The sequence below is a fragment of the Pholcus phalangioides genome, unplaced genomic scaffold (assembly GCF_987345545.1).
Source record: "Pholcus phalangioides strain wild (caught in Gottingen) unplaced genomic scaffold, Ppha-v1.0 ptg000008l_1, whole genome shotgun sequence".
Classification (NCBI taxonomy): Eukaryota; Metazoa; Arthropoda; class Arachnida; order Araneae; family Pholcidae; genus Pholcus; species Pholcus phalangioides.
Window position 1 is genome coordinate 18408126 of NW_028301601.1, and position 16865 is coordinate 18424990.

General features: G+C 44.2%; 1 protein-coding gene across 1 annotated transcript; it reads right to left on the reverse strand.

Annotated features, from left to right (window-relative positions):
- Nucleotides 1-502: 502 nt before the first annotated feature.
- GCS1 (mannosyl-oligosaccharide glucosidase) lies at nucleotides 503-16775 on the reverse strand. The gene is made up of 3 exons (XM_089234308.1): nucleotides 16696-16775; nucleotides 8071-8650; nucleotides 503-3849 (listed from the first exon to the last, which is right to left on the reverse strand). The coding sequence occupies exons 2-3, from the start codon at nucleotides 8644-8646 to the stop codon at nucleotides 1948-1950; spliced, it is 2478 nt and encodes an 825-aa protein (XP_089090434.1). The 5' UTR covers nucleotides 8647-8650; nucleotides 16696-16775; the 3' UTR covers nucleotides 503-1947.
- Between the last annotated feature and the right edge of the window lie 90 nt (nucleotides 16776-16865).

Here is a 16865-nt window from a genome sequence, read left to right on the forward strand (position 1 = left end):
ATTTATCGATAAGTCAGAGATTACATATAGTGCAAGGAAATCAAAAATTATGTAAATCGAAGAATCAAATTAATCAAGTCAAAGTGCAACGGGCAAGGATAATAATCGTAGAAAGCATGGACTCTACTAATTTAGGGCTTGAAATTGAAACAAAATATCTTTGTTGAAAAAATTAGACATTCTTTTCCAAGTTGAGGACTTCTGTTTACTTTTCCCTGCCCAGGGCCCCTCCACCAAGTCAAAAGTGTTCGAGATTTCTTTGTAGTTGCATCATGAACTACTGATGAAGAATTCAAACACTAAAATTAAATTTGATGTTCATGTAAAATTAATGTGCAATAGAGAGTTCTGTTATGAAGAAAAGCTACCTATTCTAACAGTTGCTCTGTTAGTCTACAAATTAAAAATTACGAGTTTAAATCAAAGTGTACAGTACATTTCACCACAATAATTCAAGTAATAAGAGATAAAAAAGATAAAAAATTGCTATTATTTTTTCTTTCAGAATCTGTAAATTTTAATAATGTTATTTCGATTCATATACTTTAATAAATGTCATATTACTTTAAATTTATACGATTTTCATAACATTGCACATTAAATCTGACAGAACTCCGCCTAAGTCGTCACTCCGCTTAAGCCGTCATAATTTTTCGATAACTTGAGGTGACGACTTATCGAGGTTTTACTGTATATACCACTTTTAGTGTATTTTCAAAAGCCAGGGGGAGAGCCCCCTGCCCCCAGTTCACAAGCATCTGAGTGACCAAGAAAGTGGCCTAGTGAGCGAGGGACAAGGCCTGTGGGAGACCAAAAGAGTGGCCTAGACAGAGAGGTACAAGGTCTGGGAGCGATGAAAAAAGTGACCCAGAGCGTGTACAAGCATGACAAGTGTGCAAGCACAGGAATAACCAAGAAAGTGTAAACATGGGAGTGACCTAGAGAGTTTGCAAGCATTGTGATTGACCAAAAGACTGACCTGGCAAGGAAGAGACCAAAAGAGAGGACTAGAGAATGAGGGACCGGGTCAATGACCAACCAAGCAAGTGTGCATGTGAGCAACCAAAAGAGTGACTTTCAGACTTGAGTGGCCTGTGTCAAATTCTCAGCAACTTCAGTGACCAGCGGCATATTTACAGAAAACTCACGTGACATTTTACATTGCAGTTCCAAAATACTTAAGTGACCCGCAACACATTCCCAGATCACACAAGTGAGGCATATATCATGCCTGAAGGGGGGGGGGGCAAAGCGGGCCATAAGAGACTGGTGGACAGCACACACTTGGCAAGCACACCCCCCAGGACGATAAGAAAAAAAATTGAGGAATGGGACTGGTTAAAAAAGACTAGAATGAGAGAAGGGCAAAAAAAAAAAGTTTGTGTGGCCCACAGGCGGCGAAATCCTAAATCCACTTCTGCTCATTCAGGTTCATTCATTCTCAGGTTTCAAACCTGAAAATCCCCCGATGCTTCCCCCCCCCCACCCCCACGGTGATAGCTGAGAGCTTCTACCCTTGGAAGCCTGGACTAGCCGCGGTGTTTCAAGGTGAACCACATGGTGATGGTGAAATGCCAGGTCATGTTTCAGCCCCCCCCCCCTGGAGCACAGCATAGCGACTAGAGAGAGGCACATCCAGTCGCAGTGTGTGACCTGGGCTATGTTGCCTATCTTGGCTATGAAAGCCTATCTTTGCAATTACGTGTCAAACGTTTAATCTTTTTAAACTGAAAAGTTTCCAGGCATCGACCAGCACTCGTTTACATAGATAAAGTACAAATAATTAACACGATGTCCCACAGAGGACACCACATGAGGACCAAATCCAACTATAACTAGCCATCATATCAAGATGTTAAGCTCGTTTGTGCGAGGCGTACGTAAAAGAGACACACACGACAGACATATTTGACTTAGGAGGAGGGGAGAACAAAATCCAGTCTGTACTCAGTACAGCTCTGCCATCATGAGCACGAACAGAGCGGACCACCCTGTGAACGGGTGCGACCCATGGCCCTCGCCGTTACTGTCATCGTACTGTTCCCACAGGAACCCCGTCTTCCTGTACTCCCTGATGACGTTCTCGACCACGTTGCGCCTCAGCTCCACGTACAGTTCGCGGGCCTGGGCCTGGTAGGGACCCTTGACGTTGGAGTAGTGGTGCAGGGACCGCACGGCCAGGTAGTTCATGTTGATCCATATCGCGCCGCGCCAGTACGGGGGATCGTGCTCCGTGTTGCGCTTCTCGTAGTACGCCGACTTCATCGACAGGGAGCGCAGGCCGTAGGGGGTCCACAGCTGTTTCGGGTCCTTCAGGTCCGTCAGCAGCTTGCCGAGCTTCGAGCTGTTGGGTTTGACGATCTGCAGCAGGAACGGGAACAGGCTGACGTAACCGAAGTTTCCGACGTGCTGCGGGGATGGCATCTTGTAGGCGACCCGCACCGTGTGTATTCTGGGGGGATCGCGGACGCCGGGAGGGTTTGGGATCTGCTCCTTCACCAGTCTGACGTTCGTGGAATGGTAGCCGTAGTCGCTATACATGCCATGCGTGGGCGACCAATAGTACTCGTCCAGGAGTTTGTTGTCGCTCAGGTAGAGGTACGTCTCCCTGTAGACCTCGGAGGGTTCCCCGAGGAAATCCGCGATGTCGGCGAGGACTTTCGAAGAATACGCCATCCAACAGTGAAGATCCACGTGCCTCTCTTCGACGGTCGGGTGGGTTGCCCTCGGGTAGTCGTCCAGACCGGAAGTCAGCGTCTTAGGGTTCAGCTCCTTGTCCGTTTCGGAATCGCGGCCCCTCCAGCGATAGGTGCCCGGTAGGAGTCCGCTCTGAGTGCGGTTGAACCACTCGAACCACGCCTTCAGCCTCGGCAGCGCCAGCCTGAAGAACCTCACGTCGTCGGGGGCAGGGCTGCCCTTTGACACTTCGCGCAGCAGGCTCTCCATAGTCAGGAAAAACGTCGGCGGGTTGGCGTTGCTATTCCGCTGGACCACGAACTCCTTGGGCACGCGCTCCCTCGACTCCACGCCCAGGATCTGCTCGCGGGGGATCCAGCCCTCGACGTTCATCAGGTCCAGCCAATGGGCTATGATGTCCGTGGTGATGTGCGGGTTCCAGCGCAGTATGAGCAGGTTGTGGAAACCCTCGTCCCAGAGAAAGCCGCGGGGAAAGAAGGAACGGGAAGGTACGGCGGTGTACAGGGGAGCTTCCCAGTAGGACACCGGATCCTTCGTGTGACTAGACTGAACCAGAGAGGAACCATAGAAGTAACCGATTCCTCCCAACATGTTGCTCACGGCCGTCTCCGCGGTCGTGATGTCGTCCTCGGAATAGTTCCTGGACGTCAACTGAAAGACGTTGTCGAACCTCTTGTGGAAGGCGTCGGTGAGCTTCTTGAGCTTGGCGTCGTACGCTTTACCGGTCAGGGTCTGGATTCGGCTGACGCTCTCCGACTCGAACAGGACTTCCATCTCGAAAGGCGGGTAGAAAGTCACCTGGTGCACTAGGAAATCCCGTCCGTTCTCGGGTATCTGCGACGGCAGCGGGTTCAGCCGACCGATCAGCCCAAGGATCTGGTAGTTACCCTCGGACTTGTACAGGGCCAGGTTGCGGAGTACGGTGTCCTTCAGGAAAGTGGCGTCGGACACTTTAGCCCGGAGGTGATTGTGCATGAATATGGCGTTCTCGGAATGGTTCGTGACGAAGTGGATCCTGAATTTACCCAGGGCCTCAGTCTCCCCGTAGATCGAGACGAGTCTACCGTCTTGCGTTATGACTGGATCCATCTCATTGTCGGGGGGAGCCAGAGTGTAGAACAGCAGCGAAGCGGGCATCACGGCAGACCCTGGCTAGAAAATAGACACACAAAAAAATCATAAACATCATTCGCACGAAAAACATTTTCAAGCACCACTTGTAAAAACCCCTCCACTCATTATACATGGTAATCTCTAAAATAGGGGAGTGCGCAAACTCTGGCCCGCCAAGCCCTTGGCGGGGTTCCGGCCCACGAAAACCGCTAGAAAAGTATCAAACACACAACATAATGAATGCCTATCACTATATTTCTTTCATAAAAGTAAAAAGTATCGGATATCGCCAAAAATGTTGCCACGGCGAGTATAATTGTCAACTACAGTTAAAAAAAAAGAAGCTCAAATTCAAGTAAAGTTGTCATTTACAGCCAAAAAACCTTTTCAAAGGCAAGCAGATTTGCTATTAAGGGGCCGTTCAAGTATTACGTAAGCAAATTTTTAGCCATTTCTGACCCCCCCCCCTTGTCAGCAAATCACTGACCCCCTTCCCCCCCCCCCTGTCAACAAAATTTCGTCATCAACTCTGTCCCTCTGAATCCTAACTCATATTTTCACAAAGGGTGGTTCATGACGTAAGCATTATCCAAACCTCCCTCCCACCCTTGTCATCAAAAGTCAGGAAATAAGAAGCCCCCCCGTCCATGATAACGTAATACTTGAACGGCCCCTAACAGCCAAAAACATTGTCGAAGGCAAGCAAAGCTGTCATTTACAACTAAAAACATTGCCGCTATGGTGGTCGAGTGGTGATAGTGACGGATTCGCATCGCGAGGTCCCGAGTTCGAACCCCACAGTGGTTATCGGCTGAAGTTGGTTTTCTGTGGTTTCCAACTTCGAGGAGCAAATGCGAGCCGATCTCCCCGTTAAAAAAAAAAGTCTCCCCACAGCGAGCAACGGGCCTCTCTACAACAATACTGATATTCAATCATTACACTTCACTCACAGTTAGAAAAACTGATGGCACATGGAAGCACTAAACACAACAAGCATTCCACAGAAACAAACTTCACGTCAGGTTCGCTACACACACATTCCAACATGTACCATTTCGTTAGAAGTACCGCTGAGGAATATGAACGAGTTGCATGTGTGGTTCAGTAGTAGCTAAAAACATTGTTGAAGACGATCAAAGTTGCCAGTTACGGCCAAAAATTTAAAACGCAATACAGTTACTACAGTCCAATCCCGTTTTAACGAATACCGTTATAGCGAAAATCTCATTTTAACGAACTTTTCTAAATCCCCACCTTTTAAGTTAAGTTTATACAGGAGCAATGCAAAAACCTTTAATTCCTTCATAACGAAATTTCGTTATAACGAAGTGATTTCTCCGGTCTCTTGGAGTTCGTTATAACGGGATTCGACTGTAACTGCAGCCAAAAAAAATTGTCAAATCCAAGTGAGGTTGCCAACTATCGCCAAAAAATCGGCAATTGACGAAAATGATGGGTACCGCAAGCCAAAATGCAATTTGCCAAACAATGTTAAGTGTTTGACAAGTATGAATATGAAGTGAGATAAATATGCATTTTGATTATAATTAATTATGATAGTGATAATTATCATAACATGCAGTAACTTATAAATCATGAAAGTAATCTTAATTCATAAATATAAAAATTCAGTTATCCTCTGCTAGATTATTATGATTCTTATAAGCAGTTGATTCTTGTATGTAACCAGTGATTCTTATTAACGGTGGCTACTATATTTATGTTTCTCGGGATGGCCGCAAATGCACGATGTAGGCTAAGATATTTTTTTAACCAATTTTTTTTTGGTCAAAGCCAACCGAATTTCCCAATACCAACAAACATGGCAGCCCACACGTTAAATTTGCAGTCAAACACTAATGAAATATTTTTAACACTAGTTCACCACCTGCGCCCTGATTGGTCAAAACGAAGGTTGCCGGAGCACTGGTTGCCTGGCTACTTTCCTATTGCTTGGCTAGTTTTCTCTTTTCATTCTGTGTCATTCTTTATATATTTTTCACATTTTTTCCCTTTTTTGATTTTTATCCTTCAAATTTTAATCTTACGTTTAATTTTATTGATTTAACAAAAGGCTCTTCCCAGGGCCAAATCACATTAATCGTAATGAAGGATCTTCTAAGTAATTACTGGTATTAAGTGATCAGAAATGACGAGGGCGGAAAAACTTGTTTTTAGAGTAAAACAAACCTTTATACAGTATTAGCGTTTCCGTTATACCAGGGATCTTCAACGTGTGGCCCTTGGAGATTTTTGTCGTAGCCCACCGATCATTTTCAGAAAACACAAAATACTACTACGTTTAAGAAGTTCCAAGACTCATTTCATTACAGAAGAATAAATGCAGAGGCAGAACCTGTTTATTTGGTGTTTCCTTCAAAATAACTACTTTATGCAATTATTCGTTTTTGCCATTGTTCATACAAAGATATAAATTCAGATTACAAGCCTTTTTTTTTGCTACACCCTCCAGTGAAGGCACTGGCAAAAATCGTTGCCCTCCCTAAAGCAATTTCTTTAATCCAAGGAAAAGGTCACATGGAGCAAGATCAATGGAATAAGCTAGTCGTGGAACTATCGAAATGTGATGTTCCGACATCAGGAGGGGCCTGTGAATCCTCAAACGTCTGCATGATTCAGTGAGACGCAAGCAACCAGATCTTTGAAAGGCCAAATCGTGGGTACTTTATCACTACAATGCACCGGCTCACAGATCTCTGTCAGATTACCTTTCAAAACATCACATTATGATATTTCCCACAACCTGCTTATTCATCAGATCTTGCCCCATGTGAGACTTTTTCCTCAGATAATGAATAAGTGCAGTGACGAAGGTACTTCAGGGTGTGACAAAAAAAACTTGCAATCCGCATTTGCATCTTTGTGCAAACAATAATGGCAAAAATGCATAATTGCACAGGGTAGTTTCCTCGAAAGACACACCAAATAAGCAGGTTCTATTTGATGGGATTCTTCCACAATGAAATAAGTCTCTGAACTTTTTCAATGCAATAGTAAAGGTAACCAGCGAGAAGTACAGCACTCGTAAGCCATTTGTACCTGCATTTAGAAAACTATTGACCGAGTGTGAAAATAGTTTTTCATTTCCATACGATAAATAGTAGTCACAAATTTAACCGTGAGTAGATAGTAGAATAAAGTCCTCTGAATTTATTAGTCTTGTCTAACCCCATCTTAGAAAAAAAAAACAACCTCAGTTTCCTTAAGAACCTATTTGCATTTGCTGTTTCTTTTTCCCCCCGGTCTGTTCAAGTGCCACCTAAGAAGTGATATCACCTACTTTGGAAAACAGCGATTCATAAGACTCTTAATCATGGTGAGTGAAATCTAGAATGAAGACGGGACCAATCACCTCGTGATTTCGTTTGTTTGGCTCCCTTCTCAAAGAGCACTGAGAAAGCAAAAGAAAAAAAAGAATAAAGCATATCGATGAACATAAAACAGATACGAGATTGATTATAAATAATTACAACAAAGACACGGTAAAAGAAGAAAGAAATTATGAAATGGCTAGACCACAAGCATGAATTCGGGGGGAGGGATTATCCCCCTCCCAAGAATATCATGCTGCAAACTTGTCTGTCAGGCAAAATAAGGGATGATCCAATAAGTTGCTTCTCCGACACATCGCTCACGAATCTGGATTTGCCTGCCTCCACTCCGTGTGTGTTCGCAGCGTAAGTTATCTTCAACTTCAAAATGGAGCATAGACTGTCTTTGGGAGCAAAAATTGAGCAAAAATCTGTCTCTGCTCCATTCAAAGCTGAAGATGTCTGCCTCCACTCCATTCACAGCTGAAGATGTCTGCCTCCACTCCATTCACAGCTGAAGATGTCTGCCTCCATTCCATTCACAGCTGAAGATGTCTGTGCTTGCTTCATTTGAATCTTGTGGAGCGAAGAAGATTTGTCTTTTAACACCCCACCCCTCAATTCTAGAAGTCATAGCCTCCACAAAGAGGGGGTTGGCCGAGCACCAGCCCGGTGGCCCAAGACTGATCTTTTATTCATATTTTTCAGACTATAACTAGGCCCTACCCTGAAGCAGGGGACATGTTAGAGAGGCATTCTAACATGGGGCATCCCCCCTCCCCCCTCCCAATATTAGAAAATGATGTTAAGGCACCCATGTCAACCCAGATTTTAGCATCATCCGTAATGAGTTAGCGTAATGGTTCTTAAAAACGCATGTTTAAAAAACTACAAAAGATATGAAAATGATGGGGAATTGATACATCACCTTAGTTTTCATAGAGAACTTCGCAGTGAAATCACCTCCGTACTTCCCGATTGGGACTTTCACAAAAGACGTAGAAAGAATGGAGCTCCCGTCTTCGATCTGCTGGAGTCCGAAGCGTTCACCATCATGCACGACCCAGCTGTAGTTCTTCACTGCCGTCCACTGCTCGCACCAATGATGAATCTCGATCGCGTTGTTCATGATTCTCTGCGTGAACCACATCATGCCCATGAGCACCGACATGGGGTGACGTGCCTGCATACCGAAATATAAGCCGCTCCTGTATGTTCCCCAATACATTGAAGGCATGTCCAGTCCTGTTTTCGTCACGACTTTCGGTACGTTCAGAGGCGTTATCACTATGTTCTCAAGGTAGTTCTGGTAGAAGAAGTATATGATGCTTAGAATCAGTATTACAACATTGAAGGAGATGAAAAGAGCCATTTTGTGAGTCCACGTCCCGAATAACGTGTTTGGAGGCTGTGGTTTTCCAGAGTGTTTCATTTTGTGGTCTTTGTTGGCCCTTGGATCGCCTGAAGGACCATTTTCTTTACCGTGCCGCCGCTGGCGAGCCATTTCCCTGAGAAAATAAAAAAAATGTCATTAAAACATATCAGTAAACGTAAAATAGATATGAGCCCGATTATAAATAATCACAGCAGAGACACTGGTACAAAAAGAAAGGAATTGCGAAAGACATAGGAGGGCTAGACCACAAGCGTGAATCCAGAGGGAAAGAGAATGGTGCGATCGTCACCTCCTTTCACAATGTACCTACACAATAAATGCTTTCTCCAACACATCATTATGGAATCCATTCCAAGCTGAAGATGTCTGCATCTGCTGCATTCACAGCTGATGTTTGCTTTAGCTACATTTGAATCAAATGATCAAATGTCTACCCCCCCCCCCCCACTTTATTTGCAGCTGAATGTATCTCTCTACTCCATTCGCAGCTGAAGATGTCTGCCTTTACTTCATTCACAGCTGAAGATGTCAGCCTCTTCCCAGGGTCATCTTAAGAGCATAATGGGGCTCGAGCCAAGTGATTTTTCTGAGGTCCTACCTGACAAATTCTTGAAAATTTCAACCACAGCGAATTTTTGTGAGGACCCTCTTCTCGAGACTTGGGTGGGCCCAGGCATTAAGATGGCTCCATTCACAGCTGAAGATGTCTGCCTCCACTGCATTCGCAGATTAAAATGTATGCCTCTATTCCATTCGAATCTGACCTCTGCCTCTACTTTATTTGCAGCGGAAGATATCCCATCTGCTTCTGCCCCATGCCTGCCTTTGCTCCGGCATGGATCTAGTAAGGGGGGATTGGAATAATTGCCCCTATCAAGAACTGAATATGGGAAAATCTGTGTCCCTGTAAAATATGGGATGATTTAAAGAACGTAATTCACCCCTCTCAACACATCGTTCTGAATCCATACCTGATAGACTAAAGAATAGCTGTCAGCTTTCGAGATTAAGAATTCCCAGGACCTCTTGTTAAGTGGGCAAACACACTGACCATTATACTATGGAGACGAGATCGTTCCCCCTTCCCTTAAACTACACATAATTAGCGTGACTTGTTGAGTAGAGACATTGGAGCTTGTAGGTATCCTTAGAAGGAGGTCCTGGGTTAGATTTCAGTTCGAGCCAACAGAACTTTTTCCCCAAGTTCACCTTGACATAACATCCAGAAAGTTGATTCAATGTATTGCGGGCTGAAAAAAAAAAATCATTATCCAACTTTACCGCTGTCATTCGGAGGCTTTTAACTGAAGTTAAAATAGGCTGCAATGTCTCTACTCAGTGAGTCACGCTAATATGCGTTGTTTAAGAGAAAAAAATATCTCACCTCCATAGTACAGTGAAATCTGTCCAAAACGGACACTGTATGAGACGGAAACCTATCTGGAATGGACTTAAATGGAATCAAAATATAGTCTGTTCAATGATTAGTGCTTTTATTTGCACCTTTATAAAATGGAAAACTGTCTAAAATGGCATATATACTTCAGTCTGTTGACATTCCGTTTTGTACAGGTTTCACTTTATAATGGTCAGTGACCTTGCCCGGTTAGCAAGAGGTTTGATTCTTGCATGTGCGGATTCAGAGGGGGCGATCACCTCTTCCAAGAGCCAAAAAATAAAGGAAAAAGTTTATCTGTCCCGTAAAAACAAAGGACGATTCAATGAACTTAAGTCTACATTCGAAGCTGATGGTGTCTGCCTCAGCTTTACTTGCAGCTGAAGATGTTTGCTTTCTGTCAATCAAAGCTGAATATGTCTGCCAGTATATGTCTGTTGGTAGGCCTATTATTATGAAATGGAAAAGTATGTGTCATCCTTAAACTCCAATTTAGCAAGCGAATACAGAAAATTTTGGAAGAGCTTGGCAGGCACCAGGTCAACTATGAAATCAGTAATGGTGCCTAAAACATTCTATATATGTTTGCTGAACTAGAGGAGTCTTATGAATAGCATAAAATTTTCTCATTTCGTGGCAATACGTCTTTTGACACAGGTGAAAGTCCCAAAAAAGTGAAAAAATATTATTTAGGGCTGTTTTTCTCGAGATTAAAGTAATTTTTAGGGCCCGCTTGGTTGGATGGCACAGAAATTTTTTTTCCGATTTGTCAAGCCCTGCCGCTATTGATTTTCTATTGACTTGACGCCTGGGATTTCTCAAGTCCTGGAAAGTGGCCTAAATGTAATTTTTTTTCTTGAAAAATATCATATTGGTTCATTATTAGCTAAATTTTTCATTATTACCACATTTTATAAACTGAAGAGCCAAAAGAACTGGTACAGGCATGCGTATGCAAATAAAGAGATATGGAACCAATCAGAGTACGGCGCTGCGGTCAGCAACGCCTATATAACACAAGTGTCTGGCATAGTTGTTAGATCGGTTACTACTGCTACAATGGCAGGTTATCAAGATTTAAGTGAGTTTGAACGTGGTGTTATAGTCGGTGCACGAGAGATGGGACATAGCATCTCCGAGGTAGCGATGAAATTTGGATTTTCACGTACGGCCATTTCACGAGTGTACCGTGAATATCGGGAATCTGGTAAAAAATAAAATCTACGACATCGCTGCGGCCGGAAAAAGATCATGCAAGAACAGGACCAAAGACGACTGATGAGAATCATTAAACGTGACAGACGTGCAACCCTTCCGCAAATTGCTGCAGATTTCAATGCTGGGCCATCAACAAGTGTCAGCGTGCGAACCATTCAACGAAACATCATCGATATGAGCTTTCGGAGCCGAAGGCCCACTCGCGTACCCTAGATGACTGCACGACACAAAGCTTTACGCCTCGCCTGGGCCCGACAACACCGACATTGGACTGTTGAGGACTGGAAACACGTTGCCTGGTCTGACGAGTCTCGATTCCAATTGCTTCAAGCTGATGGACGTGTACGGGTACGGAAACAACCTCATGAATCCATGCCAAAACCCTACATGTCAACAGGGGACTGTTCAAGCTGGTAGAGGCTCTGCGATGGTATGGAGCGTGTGCAGTTGGCGTGATATGGGACCCCTGATACGTCTAGATACGACTCTGACAGGTATGTAAGCATCCTGTCTGTTCACCTGCACCCATTCACAGGGTTTTTTTGCTTTGCTTTTTTCCCCTCACAAAGAAGCAGCAACAGTAGTGACACCATCATGCTGAGGGCAGGTGATCTTATGATCCAATAAAGACACCAGCTGTCCCTAAAGGACAAAGATCAGTGCACACAATAGGGGCCATTCAAGTATTACGTAAGCAGATTTTTAGCCATTTTTGATCCCCCCCCCCTTGTCAGCAGAATCTCATAAGCAGCTTAGAATATTTCATATCTTCAAAAGGGGTGGTTGATGACGTAAGCAACCTTCAAACCCCCCCCTCCCCCTTTGTCATCAAAAATCAACAAATCCGAAACCACCCACCCCCTCTCGATGCTGACGTAATACTTGAGTGACCCCCTTAGCAGTTACATTACATCACAGACATTTTCATTTTCTTTCCCATAAGTAGCAGCACATCTCACACTGTATATCATCCAGTCTTAATATTCAATATTTTTTATACTTTCGTGGTTAAGCCCAGTTAATAAAGGTTCTACTGTATAATAGTATTAGATTTGTGAAAAATAATCAGCTATGTACAGGGTGATTATAGGGTCATTCAAGTATTACGTCATCATTGATGGGAGGGGGGGGGGGGTTTCTGATTCCCTGACTTTTGATGACAAGGGGGGATTTGGATTATGCTTAGGCCTACGTCATCAACCACCCTTTATGAAAATATGAGTTAGGATTCAGAGGGACAGAGCTGATGACAAAATTTTGCTGACAAGGGGGTGGGGGAAGGGGGGGTCATCGTTTTGCTGACTTTCGCTAATAAGGGGGGGGGGTCAAAAATGGCTAAAAATTTGCTTATGTAATACTTGAACGGCTCCATAATTAAAGTTTCGATTCCAAAACTGTACAATAAGCACTGATCAGAATGACTTGAAAATTTGAATAGATACTCCTGAAGCAATGGAAATTTTTTTGGCAAAAGAAAAAAAAAATTGCTAGTGCAAAATGTGCAAGAAGATGATGCTGTACTTGGTCAGCAGTATACTATTTTGTGCAACCACATCATTTCGGCACTTCAACTGCATCAGTGTGTGGACAACTTTTGAAGCATAATACGAGAAGCATGAACAAGATGCACACTGTAACATCAGCAAAGCAGCTGCTGAAGAATTATTTTGACAATAACAGGATGACATGACACCTGGCAGACAGTTAGTTCCCTAACCTTAACCCATGCAACTTCTGGCTGTGGGGATAGTGTGGGGGGGGGGGGTAACCTCAAAATGTTATGAAACAGTGGTCGGATTGCAAACTTTGTTAGAAGTCCCCTATATGTTAGAAGTTCCTCAGGAATATTAAAATGGGGGCGTGTTTGGTTTTATAAAGGTGAATTGCAAGCGCATCTACATCATGACCATGGCATACTCTTGATCTGCTGTTGAACAAGTATTTTTGTGCTTTCACTTCATAGCCAGAATGCGGTGGACAACATATTTAACATTTCTTGAGTAAGTTGTAGTTCAATTACTTCATTTTTGTGATGTTTCCATGAACTATGAAATTGTGCTATGCTAATTAAGTTATCATTTTGCCCTGACTGGCTATCTTGTCCTCGCCACAGAAAGCAACAGGCCAACAACGATACAATTATTCAATCATTACACTTCACTCATAGTTAGAAAAAAAAAAATTGGTGGCATATGGTAGCCCTACACATAACAAGCATTACACAGAAACAAACTACACATGCATGCACATTTTAACATGTACCAATTCGTTAGAGGTTCCGCAAAGGAATAGAGACGAGGTACATGTATGGTTTAGTAGTCTACTTTTTTGGCCATTCTTTCCTCAAATTCATCCCGCTGTGCTACAACCCGCTTGCCCTCCCCAAACACTTTCGTAAATACACCAGGGTCTCAATCACCCTTTTGATCACTACCATGCTCACACTCTCATTCACATGTTATAAATCACTCTTTTAATCAGTCCCATGGTCACTATCTCTCTGAAACATTCTTATGGTTGATCATTGACCTGATCCCTCGCTTCCAGAGCTGCAACTAGGCATTTTGCCAGCTGGGGCGAACAAACATTTTGGTGCCCACATATAATATACTAGAGTTTAAGCTGGATACAAAATTCCTTTAGCAAAAAAGCAAAAATGGGGGGAAAAGCTTTAGCAAAATGCTACAATGATAATGACTGATGGTTGGATGTCTACTTGTTTCATGCTTCCTGTATGCATTTTTGCAAATGTGGCTAGTGATTATTTTGTATTCTAAGGTTTTCTTTTGCATTTTGCAAAAAATACGACTGCAAACACTGATATACTGGAAGGAGCAGTTAAAGGGTGAATTTGGCGCTCCCTCTAGTCCAACCCCACCCCAGGGTATACCAGAGCAACCTGCTCCTCCCTTAGTTGCAGCCCTGCATGCTTCCATGAGCTTCAGCATGCTCTAGGTCAGTGGTTCTCAACCTTTGGAAGCCCACTGCGCAGTTTATTTCTTTTTCGTGAGCGAAATACCCGATCACACGTGGTTTAGTACACACGTCCAATGGGAAATGAATGGTTAAAAGGTGAATAACTCACTGCCCGGTTTGACTAATGTCAAGGCCCAGTACAGGGCTGCGGCCCAGGGGTTGAGAAACACTGCTCTAGGTCATTCTTTTGCTCACTCATGTGCTTGCACTCTCTTCTGTTTAGGGGCCATTCACGTATTACGTCAGCATCAGGGGGAGGGTTTCGGATTTGCTGACTTTTGATGATAAGGAGGGGGGGAGGGGGTCAAAAATAGCTGAAAATCTGCTTAAGTAATACTTGAATGGCCCCTTATTCACATGCTTGCAGACTCTGTAGGTCACTCTTTTGGTCAGTCCTATTATCACACACTTTCTAAGTCACTCTTTTGGTCAGTCCTATTATCACACACTTTCTAAGTCACTCTTTTGGTCAATCATTGACCTGGTTCCTCACTTTCTAGGTTACTCTTTTGCGTACTCACATGCTTGCACATTATGTAGGCCACTCGTTTGGTCACTCACTGACCTAATCTCCCGTTCTCTGGCCAGAAGCGGTTTGTAGTAGGCTATTCAGAATTTTGCTACGCCCTCCTAACTTACCGAACTGGGCTTTATTGCAGAGCCCCCCGTAAATATGCCACTGTCCCTAAATGATCATTCTGAGATCTTCAATCACTTTTCTTGCCCAGGCAGTAACTACTACTTTAACTGTACATGCATCTAGTACACATTCCTGTACCGAAGTTCTAAAGAATTGGCACACGCCAGAATGCATTCTAAGTGTATGTGGGGCACCAACACATATAATGTTGTTGAGTTGCCATGCTCATGCTGCCTTCCATTTTCTTAAGTAAAAATGGCAATGCTTGAATTTTCATGTTGTGTCAGTATCGTGTTGTGCTCTCTGCGGAGAGACTTTTTCAAGTGGGAGACTGGCTCACATTCACGTCTGGAAAACTGCAGAAAGCCAACTTCGGGCAACCACCACTGTGTCGCCAACGAGTGCTGAACCTGAATCCTCAGGACGATGTCCAGCACGATACCCACACAGTACCCCAGGTCACAACTACTTTACTGCACACCAACTTCAGTTATATATCACCATATGACAATTTCCAACTAGTGGAGTTGGGAGGGAAATGAAGGTGCCATCTATCGATGGTCGCCCCAGGTTCAGTAGGTAAAGAACTTGTTTCTGATGTTCTTAAGTCTGAATTTAACCTGTGGACCTTGACCTAGCCTTCACAGTGGAAGATAAGCATCTTACCACTGCATCATACAGACATCCTAGTAGTGACTGGTCATGGCAGGTTCCCAGCCCAGGAGGGCTGACTGAAGACACATTTTGTAACAAGGGCGTAGCGGGGGGGGGACTTGGGGGTCTGGTCCCCCTCCCCGAAATGTGAGAAAATGACCAAAAAAAACGGGAAAAAGATGGCCAAATACATTGTTCTGTCACTTTGGTCCCCCCCCCCGAACGAAATTTCTGGCTACGCCCCTGTTTTGGAGGGTAGGTGCACATGCGCCAATGAGTTAAATGGACAGTGTACCGGCACCTCAATCACTTTTCTTGCCCAGGCAGTAACTACTACGTTAACTGTACATGCATCTAGTACACATTCCTGTACTAGATGCATTTCTGTAGCGAAGCGAGTCCTCTATCTCTTCTGGTGCCCATCTAACGGGTACGTTCTGCTCTGTGAACTGCGTCATATGGAATGTTGAGAGTGCGGAGCAGCAAGCCATCTTCTAGAAGGGGGGAAGCGCTTTTGCGACCTCAAACGGGAACGACTTAGTGAGATCCGTCACCCAGGAGTAAGGACACTTGCCTCATGGAGTATTGAATTGACAGGAGAAGATGAAGCACAACGTAGGTAAGCGCTGGGTCGTATTGATGTTTTTACAAGTAGGTCTGCAGACCACAGGTGTGTTAAGTCCTGTGGGTTCACCTCAGATTGCGCTTACCCTGACAGCTCTACCTTAGCACTGATGTATATCGACTAGATCATGATTATCCAACGTGGGCAGTAGAGGCTATGGGTATAACATAGGATACGATGGGTAAGATTGTGTTTGGGAGCAATGGGAGAAAAAATTTCTGTAGAAGGGGACGAGATGGGACAAAGAAGGTTGGGAAACACTGGACTAGATGTTCAATTCAAGCCGGGAAGTGAGCGTTCACGAAACGCGGATGACCCTGGCGGAGTAATGGCCCGGTAGTGCGTTAGGGGTTTGACGACGGGGATGTGGTGAAGACTATCGGGTCCTTGCTTTGGTTAGAACCCGGGGCAGGCGAGGACGGGCCAGTGCGGGGCAACTGTGGCTGTGGGGGGCGCTCTCAAGAGCTAAGGCAGCCAATTAGTGGACCCAATGTCCATAAATGATTGTAAATTTTCGTAACATACACGATTAATATACATAAAAATTGAGATCGGACATTGAGACCCAAACAAACGCTTGGGTCGGGACCTCGAACTTTTTAAGGCAGTTCCGTAAATGCACTGATTCTTTTGATTTTAGAAACTTACAGCGAATAAAGAGACGTTTTATCTTCCAATTCCGGCGAAACTTTTGTTTTGTCGCCGACCGTAACAAAACGACCACGTAATGTTCAATGCTCAAGTAAAATTCAACAAGAACGAGTGGTTAACAACAATTTTGGTGCAACAGTGCGTTTAGCAGCAGGTTATACCGAGGC

What these genes read in the sequence shown, in the direction of transcription:
- GCS1 (XM_089234308.1), bottom strand. Translation starts at nt 8,646, where the DNA reads ATGGCTCGCCAGCGGCGGCACGGTAAAGAAAATGGTCCTTCAGGCGAT. An exon ending in AGTTCTCTATGAAAACTAAG is followed by an intron (nt 3,850 to 8,070) that starts GTGATGTATCAA and finishes TCTATTTTCTAG; the next exon opens with CCAGGGTCTGCCGTGATGCC.